This window comes from Pseudonaja textilis, chromosome 1 (genome assembly GCF_049901715.1).
Source record: "Pseudonaja textilis isolate UNSWEBS1 chromosome 1, rPseTex1.2, whole genome shotgun sequence".
Taxonomy (NCBI): Eukaryota; Metazoa; Chordata; class Lepidosauria; order Squamata; family Elapidae; genus Pseudonaja; species Pseudonaja textilis.
In genome coordinates, this window is record NC_141990.1 from 160145393 (window position 1) to 160167263 (window position 21871).

Consider the following 21871-nt stretch of genomic DNA (forward strand, 5'->3'; position numbering starts at 1 on the left):
TTACATTGTATATAATCTCGTATTTTCAATCAATATATTAAATACATTAATATCATTATTAATCAATCATTTGACTATACTTTCATTCATTCATGTTTTCCAAAATGATCATATTTTACTTAATTTGTTTTATAACAATTCAATTATCATCCCAGATCTATCCTAGAATCATTTTGTAGATATAATAAGAAAAGAATACATCTTTATATATTTATTATTTTCTAAAAGTCTACATATTTCATTACTATATTTTATTGTCTAACCATTGATAGAATAGATCCCAAATTTTATAAAATTGTTTATCATCTTGTTCTCTAATTTCAAATGTCAATCTACTCATTTCAGCACATTCCAATATTTTCCTAATGATTTCCTCCTGTGATGGTATTTTCTCATTTTTCCAGTTTTTAGCAAATACAATCCTAGCCGCTGTTAATACATTTACAGTCGGGTGTTTCAAGTCTTTACTATATATTTCAGGTAAAATTCCCAATAAAAATATTTCTGGTTTCAAATCTGTATGCTTTTTTGTCATTTTTTCCAACCACGTGTGGATTTTAGTCCAGTATTTTTTAGCATCCGCACAAGTCCACCACATATGAGCCAGGTATCTGATGACATTTCCAACATTTTTCGGATTTATTCTTGAACATTCTTGCTATTCTTTTCGGGGGGAAATGCCACTTGTAAAATATCTTATACAAATTTTCTTTATATGTTGTTGATATTGTCATTTTAAAATTTTGAGACCACAATTTTTGCCATTTCTCTAGATCGATCCCATATCCAAAATTCTTCCCCCAAGCAATCATAGTTTCTTTAACTTGTTCTTCTTCTAGTTTAATTTCTAATAAATATCCATACAATTTTTTAATCACCTTTTCATCAGTACCTGTCAAAATCATAGCTAAGTCAGTCAGTTTATCATAGAAACCTTCTGTTTTAGAATCTTTATCATACATTGAATGTATTTGCGCATATGAAAACCAATTCATCTTTATTCCTTGTTCCTCTAGTTTTTGTATAGATTTAAGTTCACCCTTTTCATTCAATATTTCACCATATCTAACTGTTTGTTCCTTTTTATATATTATAGGATAAGAAAATGCTTCAATAGTCGATAGCCAGACTGGAATTTTCAAATAACATTGTCTTTTAATCTTCTCCCAATTTAACCACAGAGACTCCCGTATATAATGTCTTCTAAAGTACCCCTGTGTTTTAGTTCCTTTATACCATAAAAAAGCATGCCACCCCAACAACAGGTCATGTCCTTCTAATGTCAACAATCTAGTATTTCTTAATGTTATCCATTCCTTAACCCACATCAAATTTGTAGCTTGGTAATACAACTCCCAATTAGGCAAACCAAATCCTCCTCTTATTCTAGCATCTTGCAAAAGTTTTAACTTTATTCTCGCTTTCTTACTTTGCCATATATATTTCAACACAATTTTATTTAAATCTTCAAAGTAGTCTTTTCCAAGCCTAGTTGGGATTGTTTGAAACAAATATTAAATTCTGGGTAATATATTCATCTTGATTGTTGATATTCTCCCTATTAATGACAGTTGTAAATTTTCCCATTTCGCCAGATCTAGCGCTATCTGCTGTTTAAGTTTGATATAATTATTCTCTTTTAGTGTACTGCATCTTGCTGTCAAGTATATCCCCAAGTACTTGATCTTATTCATGACCTGAATTTTCAATAGGTCTGCCAATTCTTCCTTTTGTCTTGATAGCATATTCTTTGTCAAGATCTTTGTCTTATCTTTATTTATTTTCAAACCAGACATCTTTCCATATGTCTCTACCTTTTCTATCAATTTTGATGCTGTTTTTCTAGTGGGTCTTCTAAGATAAAAACCAGATCTTCTGCAAATGCTTGTAACTTAAATTTTTCCTTTTTAATTTTCATCCCTTTTATATTCTTTTCATCTCTAATATTTCTGTTTAGCACTTCCAAAGTTAACACAAACAACAAAGGTGATAGTGGGCACCCTTGTCTTGTTCCTTTTCTTATATCGATAGATTCTGTCAGTTCTCTTTGCTCTCTGATTATGATATATAGCTTCTATTGCTTGAATAAATTTTCTAGCAAAGCCTATCTGTTCCAGCAGTAATAACATGAATCGCCAATTCACATCATCAAATGCCTTCTGTGCATCTAGAAATATCAAAGCCATTTGTTTTTCAGGATGTGCCACGTAGTATTCCAGTGTCCAAGATTACTCTTATATTGTCTTTGATTTGTCTCTTTGACAGAAATCCATTTTGGTCAGGATGGATAAAATGATTTAAATATTTTTTAAGTCTTTCTGCCAATATTGAAGAAAATATTTTATAATCTGTGTTTAGTAGGGAGCTAGGTCTATAATTCTTGATTTGTAATGAATCGGTCTCCTCTTTTGGAACAAGTTTGATATAAGCTTCTGACCATGATTTAGGTGTCCTCTTCTTTAACATAACTTTATTCATAACTTCTAGCAGTGGAAAATTCAATGATTCTTGTAATGTTTTGTAAAATTCTGCCGGAAGTCCATCTGGGCCTGCTGCCTTTCCATTATTTTGTTTCTTAAGTGCATCATCGTTATATTGTTTTCTAACATTGTTTCAATCTCTTTAGGTATCTGGGGTAAATTAGCATTCTGTAAATACTGTTTAACTCTTTCCTCATCAATATTCTCTTGTATGTATAGTTTCCCATAATAATCTTGAATCCTTCTTCTCTTTACTACCCTAGCAAACTTGGCCTTGGTCATCTATTAATTGCTATATTTTCCATGATTCTTTCTCCTTTCTCAATTTATATGCTAACCATATACCTGGTTTATTTGCATCTTCAAAATAGTTCTGTTTGGCACCTCTAATTTTTTGTGCTAATTCTTCTTTTTCTATTAGACCCATTTTATATTTGGTTATATCCATTTTTAACTTAATGTCCTTTCTCTGTGGCATTTTCTGTAGCTTTTTTTCGAGTCCTTTATACTCATCTTCTAATGCCTTAGAGGCTAATCTTTTTATGGTATTTCTTTTCCTTGCATAGTCTATTATCAAGCCTCTAACATATGCCTTCATTGTATCCCATACATTCTGGATTGACGTATCTTCTTTTTTGTTTTCTCTAAAGAAGAAAGCTAGTTCTTTCTCCATCCACTGTGTGAAGTCTTTTCCCTTTAAAATAGTATTATTTAACGTCCATCTAGATCTTCTTCTTTGTCCTTTCCATTTAATTGTCATTGGATTGTGATCTGCCCAAGTACTTGTTTCAATATTTATTTCTTGAATATTAGTTAACAATTCTGTTGACATCCATATCATATCTATTCTGGACCATGATAAGTGTCTATTTGAGTAGAAGGTGTATTGTTTAGTTTTAGCATTTCTTTCTCTCGATGTATCTTTTAAGTTTATGTCATCTACCATTTTAAAAAAATATTTAGGGAGAGTCTTTCTATTTTGCTTTATTGTTTTCTGTGCTGTGTAGTCCAGTTTATTGTCTACAATTCCATTAAAATCTCCCATCATAATTATATTAACATAGTCCAATTCAACTATTTTCATATGTAATTTTTTATAGAATTCTTCTTGTTTGTCGTTTGGGGCATAAATTGCAATCAGGAGTGTTTTCATATTATTGTCCATTTCCACCATTAATATTCTTCCATTGTCATCAGTATAAATCAATTTCACTGAGATGGTCTCTTTAATATATAAAACCACTCCTCTTTTCTTACATTGTGTCAAGGAAGTGAATATTTTCCCTAATTTTGGCTGAATCAACAATTGTTCATATTGTTTTTTAATATGTACTTCTTGTAGGCAGATTATATCCAATTTTAATTTCTCTAATTTATGAAAGATTTTCCTTCTTTTAACGGCTGAGTTAAGTCCATTTATATTAATTGCAATCAATTTTTTTTTCTTCCATGGTTATATTTTGTAATTAGGTTTAACAGCTCTCGTGGATCTTGGTTCACGCTGTTCTTTGGCTTCCTCCTTTCCACCTACTGCACCTTCTTCTTTTTCAGTCGTCATTTGGGAGTCCTTCTTGGAATTCAATTAGTAAAATTTCTTTTTCTGCCTCTTCCTCCCCTCTGAAAAATTCTGTGTAAAATGATTCAGCTTTCTCAATTGAGTCAATTCTATATCTCTGTTCTTGCCATGTAAACATTAAACCTTCTGGAATCAGTCATCTATAGTTCACCTCTATTTTAAGTAATAATTTGGTCAAGAATCGGTATTCCCTTCTCATCTCTCTCACTCTTCTGAGTACTTGTTTCAAGACCACAATCTCCTTATCTTTGTATTTCAATGTTTTCTCTCTTGCCACTTGTAATATTTGTGTTTTAATGGCTTTCTTTGTAAATCTGATGTGAACTTCTCTTGGTAAGCTATTTCTCATCACATATCTTGTGAAGACTCGATAAACCTCATCTATTCCATCCATCATCTTCTCTTCAGTTATTTCCAAAGCTTCAGCCAATATTTCTATCATTATCTCAGCTAGATTTTGTCCTTTTTCTTCCTCTATGTTTTGAAATCTAAGATAAAATTCTGATCTGTCCATCTCCCATCTCAGCATACCACTTTTATCTTGTTCAACCACAGTTAATCTGTTATCAATGTCTCCAATCTTCTTATCTCTTTGTTTATCTTCTTCAATTTTTTGGAATCTCTCATCATACTTCATCATCATTTGTTGGATGTTCTCCACTTTTTCATCGGTTTTCCTTGTTCTTTGTTCAATGTTCTCTATTCTCTTTTCAATATTCTCTGATCTTGTTTGAATATTTTGAATTCCTTGCATAATCATATGCACCGTCACTTTTTCTTGTTCTTTTTCTTGTCTTAATATTGTCTGTATTGAACGTTGTCTCCAGATGGTGGAGAGGAAGAAGTGGAAGTTGAAGAACCAGGAGCTGTTAATTTCCTATTCATTTTGAGGAGTTCAAAATCTTCAGGTTCTTCTAGACCTTAATCCAATTGTAAAATAACCAATTGCAGTTCCAAATAAAAATAGTAGGAAAAAAGTAGGAAAATAGTAAGAAAAGAGAAGCCAAATAGTAATAATAATAGAAAAAGAAGAAAAAATTTCTTCAGGTTCTTGTATACCTTAATCCAATTGGTTGGTTAGATGACAGTAAAAATTCAAAAATGAAGGAAAAGACCATAAACACACCATGAACACACACACACACACACACACACACACACACACACACACAAAAGTTGTAAAATCCTAAAAAAGGCAAAAAAGTGAAGAAAAAGGCTAAAAAAGAAAGGAAAAATTCTTCAGGTTGTTCAACACCTTAATCCAATTAAGAGGTCTCAAATATAAAAGTATGCATAAAAATAAACCAAAAAGAAAAAGAAAAAAGACCAATATGGAAGGTAGATGGAAAGACAAAATCACCAGGAAGGGAAAGAGAAGAAAAAGGCTACTCCCTTAAAAAGAAAAGGAAGGGAAGCATTAATACTAAAGCTTTTCCTTTAAAATAAAAAGCAGATGTAGAAATTTAACTTCCAAATACAAGAAAAAAAACAAAAAAAACAAAGACAAGTTCCAGAGAGCCAAAAATCCAAATAGCTATTGCAAAAAAAAAAAAAAACCTGATGAGGAGGGGTAGCGCAGTTCAAAAAGAATAAAAAGAGCACACAGCACTTTGTTTGATTATCCAAGGCTCTTGTTATAACTCTCTTCTCCGAAGACTTATCACCTTTTCTTTTCCTAAGCTTCAACACCAGACTCCAGCTGTTGATAGAAACCAAGAAGAGCACCTGTAATAATACTCTCCCGTGCTCTTCCCTCTATCTTATCAAGCAGGCAATGTCCTTGAAACAAAGTCTCAGTTTTTTCACAAGTTTGTCTGGTCAAAAGAAAAATTGAATATTTCCAAGCCTCTAGTTGGCAGTTTTACAAAGTTTCTTTAACTTTCACTTTCCCCCTTCTTTTCCAAGCAAAATATAATAAGAATTAATTAAAAAAAAGAAAAAGATATTTAAAAAAATAACTAAAAGGGAATCTCTGACTTAAAATATTATAAAATCAAAAAGGAGAGAATATATAAAAAGAAGAAAAAAACCAGTCCAGTTTTGAAATATAAGATCATGTGTAGGAAATCCAGCAATGAGAAAAAAAAAATATTACTTTGACATTCCTATTTAAAATCGCCGCTTAATCACTTCTGTCAAAACTTTTACAGATTCTTTCTTTCCCTTAAGGTGTCCTTTCAAGTCTTAAAATAAAGAAAAAGTTCTCACCAAACCGGCACACTCTCTGTTTCCGTTCTCTTTTGTTTCCGAGCTGTCCCAACTTCAGCAGCTTTAATGGCTGCCTCTTTGCTGCTGGCAAAAAGAGCTTCTCCTGGATCTACCAGGGACTTTGCGATATCCCTGGGATCGACAGGATGCGCTCTTTACATTCACCATCTCTTCGGGAAGGTTTGGATCCAGTTGGACCGTCCAGGAGCAAAGATATTGGCTGCAGTCTCAGATCTCCAAGATCGCATGCCGTATCGTCGCGACGCCAGCTCTGCCCTCTCCCTGACTGGAGAACTCTTTAACTCAAGGGTCTCTAACCTTGGGCACTTTAAGACTTGTGGACTTCAACTTCCAGAATGGGAGCTGAAGTCCACAAGTCTTAAAGTGCCCAAGGTTGGAGATCCCTGCTTATTCATCAACAGGAAAAAGCTTATTTTGTAGTCCTGATTACTTCAGCTTTCGAATTTCTCCTCTGGTGGTCAATTGGATCAACAGGAGACACTTCCACAGGTCTGTTTGGGAAGCTATCACAGATAGCTTTTAATCAGAACAATCACTTCACCAACTGTTGGAAGTACAGTATTTTTAAGATGATCACTTGTTCTTTCAGATTTGAAGATGTATTCATATATTAGAAAATATACCAGAAAATACTCATATACACCTATACTAGGAAATGTCCCCATCTAGAAAATCCCATATACTTTTCTGACCAAATTTACTTTTCAAGAACAGGTACTAGGGGCATCTTAATAAAATTACTAAATTTCGGATAAAGTGGTGCAATAAATTTGCTAAAAACTGTAAAGTATTTTTGTTCAAAAAGGAACATTAGATTTTTTTTTAAAGCGGCTATCCTAAATATCTCTACCAAACAAGTGCAAAAGAGTGCTGATGAAAATTTTGAAACAAAGACTTGATTATTTACAGTGTGCATAACTGTTTCTGTTTCTTCAATCAGAAATATTCCAAATAATGTTACTGTCACACCTGTTGTAACAGAAAAATTGGAAGGTAGGTACATTTTCCTGCCTAAATGTTTTACTTTGCAATAATTTGCTATTTGCTGTTTTGTTTACAAAAGATTCCTAGGTTTAACTTCAAATACCATATCTTTGCTTCAGTAAAAGAGAGATGTATGAAAAGAAGCCCTGCAGATTATATTTAAAAATAATAATTGAAAAAGCCGCAAGCAGCGGGAATGGATAATATTTTTTTACAGAGGAAAACAGCTGGAAGTGGAAAAAGTTGAGGTTTCCTCAGCAACTCTTTTCAGTGATTACATCTTCAGGAGGCTTTTTTTCCATTAAAACAAAATAAAAAGAAATTGTGGGTTTGCTCACATATAATCTTAAATGTAGTTTGTATTTAATGCATTTAATTACAGCCTCTTTTTGTGTTTTCGAACATGAAATGTGATCTGTTCATTTTCTATGCCTATTAGCAGGCAGGTCTTAAGTAAAAGATTTACAAAATAAGTGTATGTTAGACTTCCTGTCAAAGGGCCCTGGAAATGTTTGCAATCTTTTTTACATTGCAAATAGTACACAGTTCCACATGCAATTAAAGGTTCTAGCACATTGGGATATTCTTAGTTTATTATAGAGATTTGTTTCACTTTCCCCGTTGAGGGATTTTTGTGTTACTTACTCTAGGATCAACTAACTTTTCTTTTAATGAATGATATCTTTTTTAATATGACTTGTCCTGAATTCCAAATCTATTAATTTTGTTCTTTTACTAGTTTTTTTTTTCTTCAACAGTGATTAAAAATAATGGAGAAGTCAAGATAACTGATATAACTGAAAACAGTGCTAAGCTGCATTGGATGATTCCTGAGCCTCAGAAAGTCTATACCTATCACATCACAGTCACCTCAGCACATGACCACTCCTTGGTTGTGAAGCTTAATTTAACTAGCAATGAAAGAGTCATTGGAGGTCTTCAGAGTGGAGAAAAGTATGATGTTACTATCACAGGCTACCATAATGCCCAGGCCAAAGCTACTTATAGAGGAACATTTAATACAAGTAAGTTATCTTGGGTATTGGAATTAAGTGCACTGTTTTTTCTAACAATTTCAGATTTTGGACATACGAAGAAGCAAATCAGTACATTGTCCTAATAATAATGCACATAAACTGATTAATGCTATGTATTTGGTTCTAATTTTTTTAAGCAACACTATATGCTATAGATTTTATACAGTAGGAGAAAAAGATAGTATTGTAACAATTTGATGAATATTGATCTGTGACTTCCAAGAGTCTATTCAGAAGGAATAATGCTCTCTTCCTGCATTTTTACATTGCTGGAGCATGATTTCTAGTGAGAAATATATTTCTGAATGAAGTGCCTGATTTGAGCACCACCTTTGTTAAGAACCGTTTTATATTTCAGGCAAGTTTGCTCAAAACGTCTTTTAAAAAGGGAGCTCATAATAACTAATCATAAGTGGATTACTGAATATAGTCAGGTGTTACATAATATTCAAAATATATACCCAGGGGTGGGATTCTACCAGTTCGCACCTATTCGGTAGAACCGGTTGTTAACATTCTAAGCAGTTCGGAGAACCGGTTGTTAGAAGAAATTACTGGCCTAATCCTGTAAGGAAGGCAGGAAGGAAATATTCTGGTGTTGCTTACAGAAACTGCCTCTCTGTTAACCCTTATTACATTCTTGGCAGGACTAGACTTCCTGTCTCTGGAACTTCTCTGGCGTTTTTTCCCCTCCTTTGCCGGTACTTTGTTTGTGTGGAGTTCAAAGTTACAATGGCACTGAAAAAAGTGACTTATGACCATTTTTCACACTTATGACTATTGCAACATCCCCACAGTCATGAGAGTCCAGGCAAGGAGATGCGTGCCTTGATGTGAGTGATATTGAGTTGGCCACACCCAGCCAATAACATGACCACCAAGCCATTTCCACCCAGTCACATGACCACCAAGCCATGTCCACCACCTAAGCCACGCCCAAAGAACCGGTTGTTAAAAATTTGAATCCCACACCTGTATATTATTATATTTCCCTGATTTTAATTGATTCCTAGGCACTGTGCTTTCTAAAATCGTAATATTAAAACACACGATAGCTTTCTTGTTCTTTATGCATCATTATATACAAAGCTGAAGAAGTGTTGTGTGCAATGCCTCAATCAGAATGGACATAAGTAAAAAAGTTTATTGCTGTGATTTGAGTCCTCCTGAGCCCACCCTCACAATTGCTTGGCTTGCTTTCTACAGAGAGCATGCCAGGAGCCAAGATCCCTTCAGCAGGAACAGCAGCAGTAGCAGCAGCAACCAATGTAATGGTGAACACTGAACCTTTGGAAGTCCCTGAAAAAGGTGAGTCCAAGCTATGAAAGACGTCAAAGGTGTGAGAAATGAAAGTTTGGATGGATTAAACCAGCAGTCCCAAAACTTTTGGGTGCCAGGGACCAATTTGATGCAGAGAGGTTTTTCTGTAGACGAGGGGGGGCGTGGTTTTGCATGCTGCCTGCACCCGGCGTATAGGGCTGTTGGCCCAGACCAGTTTCTGGCATGTTGCAGACCTGTGCCAGTCCACAGACCAGGGGTTGGGGACTCCTGGATTAAACTGTGTTCTAGACAGAACATCTAAAGTGGCACCAACATGATATACTACCTATAACAAAGGATACTGGTTGATTTTTGTGGAACAGTAAAATATAAAAACTAAATGGTAAAGATTATGAACCAGGGAACTTTTTATCCCAAAGTAAGTGGCAAATAGATTCATGATTATGAACCCCAGATGCCCCACGCTTTATACCAGTTTTCATTAGCTAAAGTCAGCAAGTAGTAGTATTATTGTTCGTTCTCAGTGAAGCATGACAGGATTGTAGAAATTAAAGCTGGATTCTAATACTGGGTGATTTTGAAAAATTCCAAAAGAGCTAAGAGGATGCTCAAATGAAATGTACCATATTGTACATCTCTTCTGTGGTGAGATGCATTAGTTCCTTGTATGTATGTATGTATGTATGTATGTATGTATGTATGCATGCTTTTTATATTGCATGAAGGCATGTGAAAAGGAAGAATACCTAGTTTTGCACAGCCCTACAATAGTTTTTCAGGAAAAATACCCACAATTGCACTGTTTACCAATTCTTTGACATTAGTAATGGTAGGATGTTCTTCAGCATTGCAAAGTTTAAAGCTTTAGAAAACTTGTAAATAAAAAAATCCAAGGAACACATTGCATTTCTCCAGTGATTACAGCTAGGGAGACTTGATCTGCTGTCTTAACAATCTTTTTCCCAAAAGAAGGCCTATCACTACTGTTCTAGTAATACTGCCCATTTGCATTTTGAAAGGCAAATATTGGCTCATTCACTCCATCAGCAGACAATGATTTAGCTTCATATCCTGCAACTGTGCAGCACTTTGGTTTCATTCCAAAAAGATGCTTCAGAGTGCACATTGGCATGAATGTATCTGTATCTGAGTTCTTTCAAAGTAGCCATGTCTTACCTTATGCTATGTAAATTGGTAGTTGCATAGGGCAGCTGTGCGACAGACATCTGTTTTAAAGAGTTGCAGTCATGTGCTGTGTTCATGTATCAAGGGTTCATTTTTAAAATATTTCCAAAGCCCTGCCAGCCCTAATAGCCCATCACCCTAGTCATCCTAGCATAAAATGTTTCTGAGGGTAATGGAAAATATATTTTCTTATGGCTCATTGGAAAAGTCTGAGTTACATGATGTTGTGTCACTGTAAAATCCTGTGCTCATTTCTTTGCCATGTGTCTTAGCTCAAGTATTTATTTTTGTAACAAACCATTAACAAATCACTGTGCTAAATCAGTTATTAACAATATGTAGATAATTCACATTTGTTCTGAATGTATGATTGTTGTGTTAATTTTTTGTTATAATAATTTTATGTTAATATGACAAGTTTTGTTTGGTGCCACTCTGATTTGCCTGCTCATAAGATTTTTAAAAACTATAGTAGATAATATAATTTTACAAAACTAAGGTGTGTTGAATTGATACTGGATTTTTTATTTTTCAAACTCTGATGTTATCTTTATTGCTTACAGTATTTGAACATCCTTGTATACTGTCCATTAACAGGAAAGATATGCGCCATATAATTTTTTCAAATTTCAGATTCAAACATGTAGTTTATCTTGCTTTGTTTTAGCTTCCCACAATCTATTGTTTCTGGGGGGGTTTTCTGTTTTTTTTTCTATTGCATATTATGAATTCTGGCCTGAATTGCCATGCCAGACATTTCTAATAATGTTCATGATTGGGGTAGAACTCAAATTTTTTAAAATCTGCAAACTTCTGCAAGACCATATGAAAAAAATACTAGGATTTTCTTTCATTCAAAATTACAACTGAAGGTTTGATGAAAGCTACTAGATATATATCTTCATACAGGCTACCCATCAGTGCTGTTTTGAATATGCTATTCCGTTTTATGAAGTTAATCATAGAAAAATGTAGAAAACTAAATCCTTATAAGAGATAAATTTTGAAAGACAGTTTTGAAAATGTTGAGCTTTGCAAAGCTTTAGTTGGAAATTGGTGGAGATATCTTGCCCCCAGATATGGTCGATTTTACATATTTGCATTACAGACTAATTTCTTTAATCGTTTTCATCTTTGTCTAATTCCATCATTCTTGTCTTGTTAATGTGTATAATTGCACTTATTTTCTGTTACCAATTTTCAGCCTTTATGACACAGTTGTTGCAGCACTGAACTGGTTCTTCAAAATCTCTTGTCCTCGTCTAGTTTAACATCTTTTCAACTATTCTTTTGCAAGAGAGCCATGTAAATTTTATGTAATTATGTCAACCCTTTTCCTTCGGACTTCTATTCACCTACAAAGGTGAAAATCCCCTGTAGTCACATCATATTGTTTCTGAAGATACCATGACATGATTTTGGGTTGGAGGCAGTAGGAAACGGTGTGCGTTTGTGTTTGTCTATGTGCTCATGTGTACTCTTCCAAATGGCTATGGGGACTGCTTTGCTGAATAGCCTATGTTTTTGAGACGTGATAATGCTTTATTATGCATCCAAGAGGAAGGAATAAACTTCAGTGCAAATGTAGAAAGCAAAATATAAAGTAAAGGATACAAACATGTCAAGTTACAGATAGTCCTTGACTTACAACTATTTGTTTAATGACGTTCAAAATTACTGTGATCCTGAAAAAAGTGACGGGACCTTTTTCACACTTACGACTGTTGCAGCATCCCCATGGTCACGTGGTCAAAATTAGAGCACTTGGCAACTGGCATGTATTTAGGACACTTGCACAGTCCCAGGATCAGGTGATCACCATTTGTAACCTTCCCAGCCAGCTTCCGAAAAGCAAAGTTAATGGGAGGGAAGCCAGGTTCACTTAATGACTGCATGATCCACTTAACAACTGCAGTGATTTGTGGCAAAAGGGATGCAAAATGGGCCAAAATTCACTTAAAAGCTGCCTTGCTTAAAATTCACTTAAAAGCTGCCTTGCTTAGCAATAGAGATTTTGGACTCAATTTTTTTTACAAGTCGAAGACTAGCGGTAAGGTGAATAAAATGATTTTAAAAATTCTATGACCAACTTCATTGAAAGAGCCGTTTTCTATACAATATATCAACCGCTAATTAATTATTCTGTTATTTTTGTTTTTAAAAATCTCTTTTTTCCCCTGAACTTAGATTTAGGTTACACCATTGTCTAATTCTAACACAATTAAGGTCTTATTCAAATAATCCTATCCAACCTTAATCCTCCAAACAACAGCTACTTTGCTTTTTGTTTTGAGAAGAGCCTGGGAGTCTCAGCTCTTGCCAATCGATAAGACTTTAGGATTGTAAATTCAGTTTCCTTCTCCTGGCAAGTACTTTAAAAGCATGATAGTGCCACCGAAAGCACTTCAGGCAACAGCAGACAAATTCACAGTGTAGCTTAATGGTCAACTTCCTTGCAAGCTCTGAGTTCACAGACATGCCCCTTCTAGGTGGCCGGTTTGTCCTCAGTTGACAGTATAGCGAATGCTGACATCAGTACACTACTAGCCCTTAATCTAGAAGGCCAACAAATCGAACTAAGTGGACAGGAAGTAGCATAAAGGCTCCACACGGAAAGATGTGTTGAAATTCACTTTCCAAAACTAAGAAGGCCACAGGTCTTGTAAGAAGGGTATTATTTGTACTAAGGGTAGGATTGGCCCATTGGTGATAAAATAAGAACAGTGTAATTTGAGGAAACAACCATACAGTTCCAGTGGCTTGTGAGATTTGTGACTATGTCCTTTTTGCATTTTCCCCACTCTGCCTTTTATATTTCTGACTGCTACTCTGCAGTGGATTTGGCTAATGACTTAACAGAAGCATGCAGAAATGTAGCACTTTTACAGTCCATCTACATAAGACATGAGCCAATGGAGTATTTATACTCATGCACAAGCTGCCTGGCATATCTGTGATTTTATTAGGAGTGCAAGGTTATTATTTTCCATATAGTTTCTGTAAAAATTATTAGTGAAAGTTTGTATTCTACATTCTTTTCGCTTGTTGAAAATGTTTTTTGTTTTTGTTTTGTTGGCATCTTGTGCCTTTTTCTGAAGCTTTTAATATTTTCAGGATCATTTAACCTTTGCACATGTTGAAATTCAAATTTAACAGATCCTTGCTTACTGGACCTTGACATGGGCACGCAGTGCAAGGAGTATCAGGTTAAGTGGTTCTTTGACTACAAAAACGAGATCTGCACCCAGGTTTGGTATGGTGGGTGTGGCGGTAATGCCAATAGATTTGAGACAGAAGCTGACTGCATTAGCAGATGTGTGAAGCCATGTAAGTACTCAAATAGGATTAACCCATTTTGTACTTTCAATATTGTGAAACAAAGTTTCCAAGCAGATGGGAAAAATAGTTTAAACACAAATTCCACACACTTTTTCTCTACAGCAGATGAGAAAGACATGCAGCTTCCTGTTCTTGAGAAAAGTCATTTGTCAGGTAAAGTCAGAAATGGAGAGGATTGTACTTCTGACTATTTGTCCTAAAACTGTGTCTTGAATGCTTGTCATGGCCACTGGCCAAAGATAACCATACAGTGTGCCTTTATGTTGCTTTTTCACAATAATCATCCCAAATTTTCTCTGTCTCTGTTTGCATGCAACCTTAATATCTAAAAAGAAATCCCAATGTTGGTGTAAAAATATTGTAGAATGGAGCTACAATTTATTTATTTCCCAAATGGGAAATCATCTGGCAGTCTCAGTTGCCAAAAAGTGCTTCCTTAAGAATGGCAGACAAATTCATAATGTAGCTTTATCTTTGTGGCAGGAAATGGTGCCTGCATCTGGGGTGCAAAAATCCAGATGACCACAAAGTTGTACCAAGAATACAGGGATTTTTTTTCCAGACCAAATACAGTTACCCTAGTTAATAGGAACATTTTGATTTTTATTTTATTTTTAATTGACACTTCTTTCAGTTCTTTTTACTGACTACCTATAGACTTAAAAGAGATATTCCCTTGTTTTGGTAGATAGCGTAGCTGTTCCTTTACCATTCTATCAAAACACTCACTTAAAATGATGCCATGGAAGTTTTCTCCATCCTGCCCTGCATTGATAACCCGATGCCAGCAGGAGTTTTACAATCCCAAATACTTTCTTCCTAGAGTAAAATTTCTAAAGAAGTCAGGTTTTGGGCCAAAGGGAAAGTTCTTTAAAGAAATTTAAGAAGCAGGTCCTGTAAGGTTTTTTGTTTGTTTGTTTGTTTTTGCCATCCTTACATCCTAGTTGGTTTTAGAAAGAAAATCTGAATGGGAGAACTAATAATCTCTGACTCTAACAAAATAAAAGCAGCTAAGAATAGAATGAAATGATTCTAGAAATGATTTTTGTAAAAAAACTTGGGCAGTCAGTTTAGAGAATACAGAGCTGGATGGGTTAATGATCTGGTTAAATGTAAGGCAACTTCCCACACTGTATCCTAATAACAAACTTTATCATTTGGTACATCGGAACATTTGACTTCACAGCTGGTTTGTGAGCCTGCATTATCAGTCAGCTAATTATCAAAACCTTCAGTTACAAGTTCTTTGAAGCCCTCTATTTAGAAATTCTCATAGATAAACAATTTTAGAAATCTATGGCATAGAGGGGACCAGAAAGCAACATATCTTTGGATCTTACATCCAAGCTGCATATTTAAATGGGTTTCTAGAACTTGTGCAGACTGTCCAAGTCACTGTACCTGCATATTCTTCTACTGCTAGTTAGTGCTCCCTTTATGCTAATCTGCAAAACAAACCTGAGACATTTCCAAACACTGCCTTTTGGATATTGACAAAGAAGCAATAAAATGTTCATAATATGAGCATTATTTCATTTTTCATGTTTCCAGAACAATATCTTCCATCTCTCCATTAGGAGCATTTTGCTCTAAGGTCATGTGAAGATGGTGGATAGAATATAAGTGTATAAGTAAATGCAATTGATTAGATGACAGAAAAGGTTTTATTTCCTGTATAGCATTGAGCTAAAACTTTCATTTAATGGACGAGAGAAATATTTACGTTATCTGAAGGTGCATCAAATATGAATGTACATTATTGTTATAATCAGTAGCATTTGCATACTTAAATCATTCACAGAATTGTTGTAAATTGACATTATAATGATATAAATGGAAGCAAATGACATAAAATAAGTCAAATGTCCAATAAGTTTTGTGTGAATAGATCAGGCTTCAGATGAACTTTTTTAGGAACATCCAAAAATGCAGCCCATCCCCAGAGTTATATAATCTTTTGTTGGCTGATGCTGAAGTTCTGTTTGCCTAACCAGTAAAGGAAGCTTATTTATGTTTTCTTGAAAATCTCTTAGGACTGAGGGTGGAGGTGGGAGGTGCAGTGATAGAACTTCACAAATATTAAACCACTTACAGTAAGTAAGCAATCAGAATTTGGAGAAATTAATGCCAAGATATACATATATTACTTTATAACCCTTCTTAGTTATCTACTAAATATAAAATATACAACAGCTGCTTTTGTCTCTTGGGTTATCCATTGTTTCTTGGATTGCTACCATTAGGTATGGTGATATAGTAATGTTATTCTCTCTTGCTTAGGCTTTCTTCTAAACATCTGAAAATTGCCAGCGTATATTGTGACATTAGGTTAATTAGGTTAATCCCTGTCTAGGACAGGGACTATCTAGGAATGGGATATGATGCAGAATTCCACAGAGTTCACTTAATTCTCCATCATTTTTAATTCCTAAATAGTGACTCTAGGAATACCAATCTCCCTATCTTTCCACCCACCCATACCTACCTGTCTGATCCTGTAGGAATTCCTGCCATGGCATAATGCTAGCATAATGCTAGTGAAGGGATGAAATAGCTATAGCGCATTTAGCATCACTGCCATCTCTGATCTAAAACCTGAAATAATCGACAAAGTTACCCTGAAATTATTCACTTTATATAACAATATCTTTGCGTTTTCTCAGATTTTTTTTCTGAGCACGTGTCCTAGATGTGGAAGGCCACCGCAAGGTCAATTATCATCAGCAAATGGGGCTAGGAAAATATTCTAGCTTGAAATCCTGGAGCTCTTACATATCAGGGTCAATACTACTGAACTAGCATAGGTTATCAAAGTAATCAAGATTTAGAAGAGCCCGTTACAAAGATAAAATGAACATTAAATGTTTAAATGCTAAATATTAAAGAGATAAAAGTATACTTAGATAATTCATTGTTTACAGCAAAAAAGTAAAGAAAATGGATAGGTTTATGTTTGTTTGCCATAGTAAAATAAGAAGCTGAAAAGTGTGTTGGAGAACAAGAGGACTTAAGGTGAATGGAAACTTTGAGAAATTCATGAAAAATAATAACATTTCAGTGATCCCAAAGATCAGAATAGTTAAACAAACCACTTTTTTAGAAGTAATATAAATTACTGAAGTGGGCATGGCAAAAAAAATGGACCTGAAGATAGTTACTAAGTATCAGAGGTAACACTACAAACCAATCAATTGGTCATAGAAACAATAAAGACCAATTGCCGTATTGAAACCTTTTAAAAACTTGAAACAAGCAGAAACACACATTTAATGCATCTTGTGCAAATGAATGAAGAACTTGAAAAAATAACTATATTTCGGGAGTTTGTGGAAAGATGAGGAGGAATAGATCTGTGAGATGATCCCTTGAATGACTTTGGAAAAACTATGGATTGTCATTTACTCGACACAGGTTGAGAAAGCTTAATAGCAGTAACTGTGAGAGTGAGTCTTAGTTAAATATTACTTAGTTAAACAATTAAATATGAGCCAGTTAAACAATTAGTTAAACAATTAAATATGAGCCAGCAGTGTGTGGTGGTAGCCAAAAAAACCAATGCAATCCTAAACTGCATTAACAGAGGGATTCAATCAAGAACATGTGAGGTATTAATACCATTCTATAAAGCCTTAGTAAGGTCACACCTAGTATATTGCATCCAGTTTTTGGTCACCACAGTATAAAAAAGATGTTGAGACTCTAGAAAGAATGCAGAGAAGAGCAACCAAGATTATAAGAGCTGCGTTTGTGCAGTGGTTAGAGTCAGTACTACTGCAAGGCTACTTCTGCTGACTGCCGGCTGCCAGCAATTTGGCAGTTCAAATCTCACCAGGCTCAAGGTTGTCTCAGCCTTCCATTCTTCTGAGGTGGGTAAAATGAGGACCCAGATTGTTGGGGGCAATATGCTGACTCTGTAAACTACTTAGAGAGAGCTGTAAAGCACTGTAGAGCGGTATATAAGTCTAAGTGCTATTGCTAAGGGGACTGGAGGCTGAAGCATATGAAGAATGGTTGCTGGAGTTGGGTATCTCTATTTTAATGAAAACAGGGGGCATGGGTCACATGATAGCAGTGTTCCAGTATTTGAAGGGCTGCCCCATAGAGGAGTGGGTCAACCTATTTTCCAAAGCACTTGAAGGCCAGACAAGAAATATTGGATGGAAACTGATCAAGGAGAGATTCAATCTAGAAATAAGGAGACTTTTTCTGACAATGAGAACAATCAACCAATGGAACAACTTGCCTTCAGAAGTTGTGGGGGTTTCATCACTGGAAGCTTTCAAAAAGAAATTGGATAGCCATCTGTCAAATGGTATAATGTTTCCTGCTTGAGCAGGCGGTTGGACTAGATGACCTACAAAGTCCCTTCCAACTCTGCTATTTTAAGTACAAAACATGATTTGTCCATAGAGTTTCCAGAATCTAGAACTCTAATTAACTAATTAGATCTTTCAATAGGGAGACATATTTCTAATGTGCACTATCCTAATTGGGTTTTTCTGACCTTAATTCTGCCTGAAGTATTTTTCAAGCAAGGTGAAAATATAAACTAGTTAATTACTGAGCCACACCCACTAGTACAGCAACAAGGGATAGTTATTTTAAAACATCCCATGAAACAGATGGAAAGGAGCCTGGAAATAAACCCTACTGAATCATTGTCCATTTTGTCTGAAAATATATGGATACAAATTTTCATTGTAAGTTTATGAAACTTACTCTTGATAAATATTCTTTTAGTCTGCTTGCTGTTGGTTTCAGAAATATATCTAATAACATTTAGTTAATTAATTAAGAGTCTATAGTGAATAGTCTTAACTATTTCACTGATATCCAATATTTTATATAAGATCATTTCTAGTAAGAACTATTCACAGACTTCATTCTTATCACAATACCACCCTGTTGAATGTGGGATTCTTTAGCTGTTCAGTTAAAATTGGTGAAATAATATGTATACCATTGTCCTTGTCTCTTCTCCATAATATTAGAAGTAAATAATAATAGGACCCAAAATCTTGTTAATAACAAACCCACAAGTAATCCCAATGATACACCCTTTGGCTGTATGACAAACAATAATTTGCTCCACAATCTGTGAGGATACTTGATTGTTTATAGATTTTTTATTTGTGTAGGAGAAAAATGTGAGGAGAAAATGAAGCACTGAAGAACTGTTGCATCTTTTTAAGAAGACACTATACAATAATAACATGCAGGATTAAATTTAGTTAACATTTATTTCCATCCAGGGTCTAGGTTGTGCATGCTCCTTATAGGCATCACAACCACAGTAACATAACTGGTCTCAACATTTACAGGACAGAAAGTGCACATGAAGAATTTACCCAGGAGGAAATTTCCAAGAAGGAAATTAAGAAGCAGAGCAAAAAAGGTAGCAAGAGAAGGTATGAGTAAAAGAAAAGAAATCCTAAATTAATTGGATCAGGGGAAATGTGTGTATTGAAAGTTAGTGATCATACCTAAAACAAAAACAGGCAAAGAGGTAACTGAATAAAATTAGGTTAGTAATAAAGTTTCTGCTTGTCAAAGAAGTCCTGAGTGCCGTTCTAATCAGAGTAAAAGATTCTCCACTAGATATGTGGATATTTGAGCTTACTATGATCCAGCTTCATAATCTTGTCAAACATTTTAAGTGAACTATTTTGTAATATAATAAAATATAATTAAAAAGTAAAGAGTTCACAATATTAATGTATGCAGAATAACAAAAATCCACGTCGAGCTCTCCCTAAGGAGATTAAAATAACAAAGCAATATCACAAAAATATAATTGTAAATGCTATTAATGAGCAAAAAATAATAATAAATATCTGCCCTTTTTGAGTTTCTATCACATCTCCCATTTGTCAAGATTTCTCAAAGATAGTGCATCAAGGTTCAGCCAGGCCATCAGCAAATTTATTTAGTTTCTTAGAATGTAGCTCATTTGATTACTTGAATTTATTCAGGGTAAATAGGTATTTCCCTTACTATGTTTCATTTATTTATTTTGCATATCTATATGATGTCCTTTCTTGAATAGCTTTAATCAGTTTATAATATAACCATATAAATGTTAAAAGCCATACTGTAAGTATTTTAACATCATCAGAATAAATCCCTAAAACTAAATATCCTTTAAGGCAGGGGTGTCCAACCTTGGCAACTTTAAGACTTGTGGACTTCAACTCCCAGAATTCCTCAGCCAGCAAAGCTTTGCTGGCTGAGGAATCTGGAGTTGAAGTCCACAAGTCTTAAAGTTGCCAAGGTTGGACACCCCTGCTTTAGGGATTAAATATTCTTTGGGCTTTAAGCAAAGACTTTAAATTTCTTCTTCAACTAAAATATACTTGTCTTGCTGCTAGTAGCAATTTGTTTCATAACATTCTCCATGGGGGAGGGGGGGAGACTAATCTCCATGTTATATATGTTCAAGATGGAATTTGCAAAAGGTGGAAAAGTGTGTAGCTCATTATATGGGACTAGATGATCTTAGGTTCAGGCCTAAGCCATGGAGAAGATGTGCTAATGTGCTGATTCTGGGCCAGTTGCAACTTCTAAAGCATCTTATAAGGTTGTTCCATAATGCAGTCATCTAAATTTACATTATTTATTCAGTGTCAGTACTAGATTCAGGAAGACTCTCAGTTATGAACCTGAACTCTTACTTCAACAGTAGCTAAGTCACTTCAACAATGAGACGGGCAGCATATATATTAAATCAATAAATTTATAGATAAATTGAAATGTAACCTCATCCAGAATAACACCAAAATCCTGAAGTGGACCCACATAATCAGCAGTAATTTAATCTTGTCTGAATTTTGCTCCAGGTGGTCTTTCCTAATCTCCTATATCTTGGAAATAGGGGAAAGAAAGGAGAAATAGCCTATATCTGGTAGTAATTGGAATACTAGTAATAACTGCTTGAAATTGCCTCCCAGTGGCTTCATAGTGACTTTAGATAGCAGGCAAGACAAATTAGAACCTTGTGAGATCTCTCAGAACAATGCCCAAGCAAATTGTGATCAAGCAAATTTCTTCCAAAAATAACTTCTGATAATTAAAAAAAAGGGGGGAGGGGTAAGAGCCATGTCATCACAGGACAGTAGATTACCTCTTTTAAAAATACTACAGCCACTGGGATCAAAAGCAGCTAAAAGATCCAAAGCTCAACAGGGTCACACATTTCTCTCTCCCAGTCAAGATTAAGACCATCTCTACATGCTAGAAAGTCTCTAGAGTTCCTGAAGTGACAAAAGCTGCCTTATTACCAAGGTTTAAATATGAAATGTTGAATACTGGCTTGTAGTTATAAAAACAGATGACATCTTGAATAAGGCTTCTATCAGTTTTAAATTTAAATCCTGCTCCTTCATGCTGCCCTTCATCTCTTTCTGGTGGAATACTTTCTGAGAAGACCTCATGAGCCAAAACAGAAGTTGAGTTGTGAAATTTCCTTGTTATCTGACAATACAGCCACTTTTATTAAGCATTAGCACTTTCGGAGCAGTTAGTATACAGTTTCTTTTTCTTTTCTTTGCACAAATTGGAAGAAGTCCTTTCTTGTCCTTCTTGACTCCAGGGATTTCACCATTAATAGACTTACTTTTAGGTACCATTCTCTTTCAACCTCATATTTGGGTCCTCTTTTTGTTTTCAGAATTCAGTAAAGTCTTTGTGCAGCTATATTGGCTGCTTGTGTTGTCATGTCTCCATTCTGACACCACACCCCCAACCCAAGTTGTTTGCAATTT

General features: G+C 34.8%; 1 protein-coding gene across 11 annotated transcripts in view; it reads left to right on the forward strand.

Moving 5' to 3' along the window:
- Positions 1–21871, forward strand: part of COL6A3 (collagen type VI alpha 3 chain) — a 115154-nt gene that overhangs the window by 87847 nt on the left and 5436 nt on the right. For 4 of the 11 annotated variants that reach the window (XM_087919558.1, XM_087919547.1, XM_087919556.1 and 1 more), the window contains 6 exons: positions 7226–7278; positions 8028–8294; positions 9513–9614; positions 13929–14099; positions 14214–14264; positions 19433–19519. In XM_087919558.1, the coding sequence (XP_087775684.1) occupies positions 7226–7278; positions 8028–8294; positions 9513–9614; positions 13929–14099; positions 14214–14264; positions 19433–19519 (731 nt within the window). The remainder of the gene's footprint in view (positions 1–7225; positions 7279–8027; positions 8295–9512; positions 9615–13928; positions 14100–14213; positions 14265–19432; positions 19520–21871) is intronic. The other 7 variants (XM_087919548.1, XM_087919549.1, XM_087919550.1 and 4 more) reach the window with 7 other exon arrangements.